Below are 7,659 nucleotides of genomic sequence, written 5' to 3' on the forward strand. Positions count from 1 at the left end.
AGATGAGCACAGTTATTTATTTCATCTTTTAATTGGGTTATCCTAGTTATTATTGATATTTTTAATAGTTATATTAGTTAAGAGTATTTTAGTAAACTTACATGTTATTGTACAGTACCATACATCAAACTAAACAATAAAAATGTCATTAAACCACAATAAATGATAGTTATCCAAACATTATATTCATTAATACAGTATAATATAATACAACACCATACTATATCACACCATACTGTACATTAATGAACCATGGTAAACAACCATCCAAACAGAATGTTAGAATTCTTGATTACTTTTGAATTTCTTGATTCATTCTTGAATTAATTCTATTTTTATTGTTTGTTTTTTTTTTCTTTTTAAGGTTTATTTTAAGCTTCCGCAATTTTCTTTAAGTTCATAATTTTTTTTAATCAATTTCTTGGATTCATACAATTGTATTAGAAACTCCTGGTAGGAAGCTATTCTCCCTTTATGAGCTCTACGCGGCTTGAAATTGAATTAGTTGAATCAGTGAATTATAAAAAAAAAAAAAAGAAAAATTGTTGAGTGATCTATTTATAGATAGATGAAAAAAGGAAGAACATATATGAGAGTGACGAAACTGAAAACGAAATAACGCTTGCATACATTTTAACAGAACTTCCAATTAATACATACAAACAGAAATGACAAATAAACAACAATTGAAAGTTGAAACAACAAGATTAACGCCAAATGCATACAAAGGGCAGAAATGATAAATGACAAAAAAGTGTTAGAAGTTGTTAACATAACTATCCTCTTAAAAATTATCTCTAATTAATTAATCAATATTCAATTGCTGCCATACATCATATACATAATATTTACAAACTTGTACCCTCAAATTCATCCACCAAGAAGTCAGAAACTCAATTGATGTTTGGAAATTCTTGATCCTGTGACTCAAACTCCACAGGCCTTTTCCCCTTTTCATCATGAGAACTAGTCCCGATCGCAAGATTCTTCAGCTCCTCAAACAACTTTGCATGGCTAGCTGAATAAAGCGAAAAATCCCTCTCATTTTGAATCGTCTGATCGATTCTTGGTTGAGATTGAGAAAAAGGAGGAGGGGAAACAAACAGCTCAAACGTTGATGTATTTTCGTGCTGAATTTGTTGAGGAGTCGACGAATTTCCATGTCCAGAGATAGTAGTACCATAGGACTGATCATGTGGCGTCGGCGTCGGCTGAGGTTTACAGGGAATAACCATCCAATAACCATTTGGTCCATTCTCAATTAAAATGTCCGGATATGGTTGGATGTCTAAAGGGTAGAGATAAACATCGCGCCAATTGTACTTCGTCTCAGGACGAAGCTCTTTCCATGTGTGCGCGAAGAAACAGATTTGTCTGTCACACGACGTGCCAGCATGGCACAGTTGGGTCCTGTACTTAGCGGGGTGTAGCCATTCCTCAAACACTCCGTGGCACAATTCGCAATTATCTCCTTTAATGCAAGACGCGAATTTGTAAGCGGGGCAAGGGATTGGCAAATAGTTGTATTTTCTTGGGTCACGCCGACGTGTTTTTTCCCCTTGGTGAGTAAATGGGCAAGACGTCCAATCGTGACTATGAAGTATTGGGCATTTTCTTAATTTGTACACGAACATACGAAATTCATCTGATTCATATTGAGCTTGATCGATGAATTCGTGAAAATTGTTGTGATTTGTTTCTTGCCCCCCAAATTGTTGATGAAATGGGGAAGACGATGAATAGTAGCTGAAATGGTGATTATTCATGTGAGGCATTTGTTAGTTTATAGTGATGATACAATTCAAGAGAATATAGGAAGAAAAATGCAACAAAAGAATGTAACTGTAAGTGTATAAATCTACACAAACAGATAATAAACTGCTTGAAAGTAGAAAAAAAAAACTCTTCAGAATAGATTCGTTGGATTTTTTTGGTCTGAAACGGAAGGAAGCAATGTCTAGTGGAGTAGGAGTGTGGCTATGAAATTGGTGGATGAACAAGAGGGCTATTTATAGCTTGAAGAACCAACTCTAAGGATATATTTATGTTTAACTCTTATTTTCTCCCCGAATTTACGTGATACACTTTTCTTTTTTGAATTTACGTGACACGCTTTTCTTTTTTGTATGTCCCAAAAATGTCACTTTTCTTTATTTAGAAACAATTTAACTGTAAAATCCTCAATTTTTTCGTTAATTAGATGAATTATAACAATACAAATGCATGACTTATTTTAGACCATCACTAAAAACACCAATTCCCAAAAGACGTCCCGAAGCAAATTTGCGCATCATCATTAAGGGATTTACGCGAAAATTTTGTAATAAATGTTTCTGATAAGCCAATTTTCAACAGATTGCATTGTAAATTCACCTTTTTTTACCAGTGCATAGATTTCAAAAGGTAGTATTTTCTCTCCTTCTTAAACTCTTTCTTAATCAAATATCCCCACATAAATTAGGACGGAGAGAGTAAGAGTTACCGACTTCATATTTATAGAGTTAACCCTTCATTTTGAAGTAATGAATATATTTATGATAGATTATTCCAAAAAAGAAAATAAATTTGTGTAATCTGAAATCAGACAATCACGGATCTTGAGATTTAACTTTCTTTTGATCATGAGTTAATGACTGAAAATATTGTACTTCTTCATACCTATCTGATGTTAAAAGGATTAGTGATTCTTTAATGGCACTTTGATGATATACATTTTCTTAAAGGTTCAGACAAGATATTAATTATTACAATGAATGAACGGAGAAAATTGTCTACACCAATAAAAAAACGATTTATTGAAAGGGAATTACTTGCATGTGCTTAGAAAACAATATCCAAACTTAAGAGAGGATTGCGAGTGTACTATAAATAAATGTAGAAATTTCTCTTCTCTCTAATTAATGCTTTAGATTTTGGAAGAGGTGAAATTAATATATTTAAGAAATGATGATACAACTAAGAATGATTGTTAATATTCATAAAGCTTTTTGAAGTAGCCCAATATGATTGTTAGATTTGCTTCTTTCAGAAACAATTTCAATAGTTAGACAAAAGACAAGAACAAATTAAGATGGAAATGAAATTACCTTAAATGAAATTGTTTGAAGTTTGAATTTCTTACTCACATTTTTCTATTTACACTAATCTGTTTTTGTTTTTATTTATTTCCTTTTTCAAAGGTCTCACCTAATTGAATTATGCTTTTATTTATTAGTGTGTATATATAATTGTAAGGATTTGCTTGTATACATGTAGGGGCGAATTTGTGTGTAAATTTTGGGTCACGTGAACACATGGTCACTCGACTAATCTCGATATATATATTATGTGTATAATTCTGAAAATATATCTAATATTAACTAAGTGAACACATGATCATAATAGGCTGAGTGGAGCATTGGTCAAAGGTTATCTTTGTATTCTGAATGGGTTCAATCCACAGCTCATGCAATTTTTTTAATTTTTGCCATTATTTTCTAAAGCAATGGTGAACCCATCCTCATGAAATCCTGGATTCGCCTCTGTATACATGCATTATTAGTTCAATTAACTTGTTATAGCAGATTATGTGGATTTTTTTTCCAGAAACTAGTTATATATATGTAGTTATTTTTTAAATATAATGACTTGATACTGTAAAATATTTTTATTTTATTAGCGTACATCGGTTAAATTTTAACTTTAAAGACCTAGAAAAAGATGTTGCACTAGTTGTATATAAGAGTCATGACTATAAAAATATTGTTGGTTAACGTACGTAAGACTACTAAGTACTATCTCCCATTTTTCACATCATTTGATCAATATTTGTCTTCTAATTCAAAATACTTCTGTTGCCAATGGTAGAAAAAAAAATACTTAACACTCATAAAAATAAATTTTATGAACTGCTATCTGAGTAAAACTCCTAAAATTAATAAACTCTATTAGTGCTTCTTGTATTCTACTTATATAGCTAGCTGCCACCTACCTGCACAACTCCAAGTTGTTGTATTAATTATATCAGGAAAAAAAACCAAAAAAAGAAGAGATAACAAAGTGAACTTCTTCTGTGGACCCTCGACCGACAAGAATATAAACAAACTTGTGTGAAGTTACAATTTTTTTATCGGTTAAGTTTGAGATTATATGAACAAAAAGTCATCAAATAGTCTTGAATGAGGATAAGGCATTAGGTCATAAAATGACAATTTTAATAATACGTCAATAATATGGCATATTATGCATGAAAATAGCCACGTAGTGAAAAAAAAGTAGCAAAATTCTAAAAGGCATGCAACAACGAAATTGGCCATTTGTTCCTTTATGCCCTTGATAACAAAGCCAAAAAAATGTCGAAGAAGAGGAAATACAAACATCAAAAGTTTAAGTAATGTTATAGATATTTTGTTTACACTATCATGTCACCTAGAGATATCAACAAATTATAACATTTCATATTAAGTAAAATCAATAACCAGATAAGTAAAACTGACAACTAGTTACAGCAAACTATATTACATTAATAATATTTTTTTACCCTACTAGTAGATAAGTTAAATCCATCACAAATATGTATATGTAAACGCATATGTATATGTATTACGGTATGTGTTTGTACATGCAACAAGGACTTAATGTCTTGGTTAGGATATATGCAATTCTTGATATAGAAAAAGAAACAAAAGAAAAGAAATCTGTAGTTCTAGTCCCAAAAAATTAATAAGTTTTGATTTTGATCCTAGTGATACTTAGTTAAGCAACATTTAATCTTCAATTAATTGAAATTTGCACTTTGATTGATCCTTCAATTTTTGAATCTCCACAATTTTAAAAACTTATTAATTGTTATCATTTAGTTATTGGTGTTATGTTAAATTCTTATTGTTACTCTCTAGTCGAGGGTAATATAGTTCCAATAACAATAATCTAGGCAAAACATATTTTCTACACTCTTTAATTAATTTAGTTTAAAATATTTTGTAAAATATCACGAGATTAAAATTACTATTTATCAATATTTGAGGGATTAAAAGTTCAATTATCCAAAAAGAATAACGATTTTGACCCTTAAAAGTAAATTTGAAGATTGGGTTGGGCCGGAATAACTTGACAAGGGTCATTTGCATAAATGTCCCTATTTCGGGGTGGTCTTTAATTTTTTCCCCTCAAATTTGTGGTCTTTAATTTTTATGCTTCAGCATTTTTAGCGTGACATAATTTAGATTTTTCAAGGCATAGTTTACTTTTAACTTCGGCATATATATCATAACATCCACAGAAATTATAGCGGACAAGGCAAAACTTTCAACACTTAACATAATATGAAAACGGCATAATTTTAGTTTTCACTCAGCATAATTTACGTTTAACTTCAGCATATCTATTATAACATCCACAAAAATTATGTCGGACAAGGCAAAACTTTCAACGCTCTAACATAATCTGAAAAATACTACAATACTTATGCCGCATAACTTAATTCCTACAGAATTTATGCCGAATGAGGTAAACGTTTAATTTTTTAAGATAAAAATGTTACATAAATTATGCTTTGCGAAACAGGCCGGAATAAATTAAATAATTAGTAGGGCTAAAATTTAAGGACCACAGACTTGAGTGACAAAAATTAAAGATTAGTGCCTTTGAAGGATAATTGACGCAAAAAAATGACTTGACAACGCCCAGGAATAAAGGTTTGCAGGCCTAGGTTGGTGAGGTCCAAGGTTCCTAAGGTGAAAATAAAGCTGGCCCAACAGGATCACTGGACCTCTTAAGGGGTTCCAATTAGGGGTGGGCGTTCGGTTTTTCGGTTCGGTTTTTTCAAAGTTCGGTTCGGTTTTTCGGTTTCGGTTTTTTGAAAGTGGACACCGAACACCGCACCGAATTAGTTCGGTTCGGTTCGGTTTTTTGAAGTTCGGTTCGGTTCGGTTCGGTTTCGGTTTTTTAATTCGATTTTTTTTAGCAATTATACATCTCTCCATTTATTTCCATTTTTCCTTCTTGATTGCTTCGAGTTATGGAGGTTTACGCTAGACTAAATGTTTGAAGGTTTGATGACTTTAGAATCCAACCATAGTGATCATCCACACATACAAGATAATATCTTCTATATACAAAATATAATGTATTACACAACGTATAATAAAATCATACGAGGTATATAAAATTTTATATAGTGTATAATCAAATTATGTGAGTTATATCTAATTTATTATAATAGGTGAAATAAATTATATGAATATTATTCTATGTATAACATTTTTATTATACTATATATAATAAAAATCAACACTCAAATTATTAGTATACTTGTATTCAATATCCTGTAGTGTTAAATGAAAACTGAGATTTTATTTTTTATGGAACAATGAAAGAAGTTGAGAATAAGGAGGAAGTAGAAAAGGTAAGAAAAAAACGCTGGAAAAAATCTTGCGAGAATAAGGAGGAAGTATGAAATTGTATAAAGCGTTTATACTATGAACAACAAATAGGTATTGGAGTTATTCATGTCTGAAGGGTTTCCTTATATATAGCAATTTGATTTACTATAAAACATTTAACCTGTCATGTAATGTTTAATAACATTTAGTTGCTAAGAATATGTAAATATTATAATATTATTGTCTACTTATGTTTTTTTACCAAAAAAAAAATTGTATTCATGTAGTAAAAAAAAAAAAAAAAAAAATTCGGTTTAACCGAAGAACCGGTGAACCGGAACCGAAAACCGAACCGAACACCGAAATTGGTATTAAAAAAAACCGAAAACCGAACCGAAATACCGAAAAACCGAAACCGAAAAACCGAATTAATTCGGTTCGGTCCGGTTTTTCGGTTTTCGGTGTTTATGCCCACCCCTAGTTCCAATTCATGAAATTACACCCAATGATCTTGAAAATTGATGGTCTTGAATTTTTTACCTCTGCTTGCCCCATTGGCAAACTTTTAAGATCAAAGACAAAACTTGTTAAACTTAAAGTTTACTCTATGAGGCAAACAAGTCAAAAGTTCAAGACCACCCATCTTCAAAGGTCATTCTTATAAATCACCCATTCCAATCAAAAGTAAATACATTTTTTACAAAGAGATGTAAAAAAAAATTAAAAAAAAAAAATTATATAATTTGTGAAAGAAGTATATCAAATTTATTTATTTTCAAGTAAATTGCAAATGAAAGAGTAACATCGTAGAAAAGCTAATAAAACAATTATTGGAAGAAAAATTGGAACAATACTTACTAGCAAAGGGTGTGGAAAGGTGTCAAAATCCCTTTCACTATTAACCAGAGGTCTCGAGTTCGAGTCATGGGATGCAGAACTTCTTGTAGGTCCACTTTATTCCCCTTAGTGAACCTATCCACCATGAATCTATATTGATCAAGCAACTGAATTTTAAATACCGAATACCTAAAAAAGTAGAGAGTTAAACACTTGAAATTCTAATACCAAAAAATTGTAGAAAAAGACTCAACGTTGATAAATAAATAAAAAAGATATGGGTGCTTATTTGATATGATTTTCGACAAGTTTCTTTTTATAAGTAATATTACACCTTTTATATTAACACGATATATGAATAGAGAAATAAATCATTCATTGATTTAAGAAAAAAGAGAAAGAAAGCAAAATGAAGTGAATAGATCAAGATTGATGCAATCATCATTTCTATCAAATTTTT

At 30.7% G+C, this 7,659-nt stretch overlaps 1 protein-coding gene across 1 annotated transcript; it reads right to left on the bottom strand.

Annotated features, from left to right (window-relative positions):
- Nucleotides 1–625: 625 nt before the first annotated feature.
- LOC132066923 (zinc finger CCCH domain-containing protein 47-like) lies at nucleotides 626–7,374 on the bottom strand. The gene is made up of 2 exons (XM_059460112.1): nucleotides 7,221–7,374; nucleotides 626–1,746 (listed from the first exon to the last, which is right to left on the bottom strand). The coding sequence occupies exons 1-2, from the start codon at nucleotides 7,343–7,345 to the stop codon at nucleotides 894–896; spliced, it is 978 nt and encodes a 325-aa protein (XP_059316095.1). The 5' UTR covers nucleotides 7,346–7,374; the 3' UTR covers nucleotides 626–893.
- Nucleotides 7,375–7,659: the final 285 nt, after the last annotated feature.

The sequence above is a fragment of the Lycium ferocissimum genome, chromosome 8 (assembly GCF_029784015.1).
Source record: "Lycium ferocissimum isolate CSIRO_LF1 chromosome 8, AGI_CSIRO_Lferr_CH_V1, whole genome shotgun sequence".
Lineage (NCBI taxonomy): Eukaryota > Viridiplantae > Streptophyta > Magnoliopsida > Solanales > Solanaceae > Lycium > Lycium ferocissimum.

What these genes read in the sequence shown, in the direction of transcription:
- LOC132066923 (XM_059460112.1), bottom strand. Translation starts at nt 7,345, where the DNA reads ATGGTGGATAGGTTCACTAAGGGGAATAAAGTGGACCTACAAGAAGTT. An exon ending in CCTTTCCACACCCTTTGCTA is followed by an intron (nt 1,747 to 7,220) that starts GTAAGTATTGTT and finishes TCACCATTTCAG; the next exon opens with CTACTATTCATCGTCTTCCC.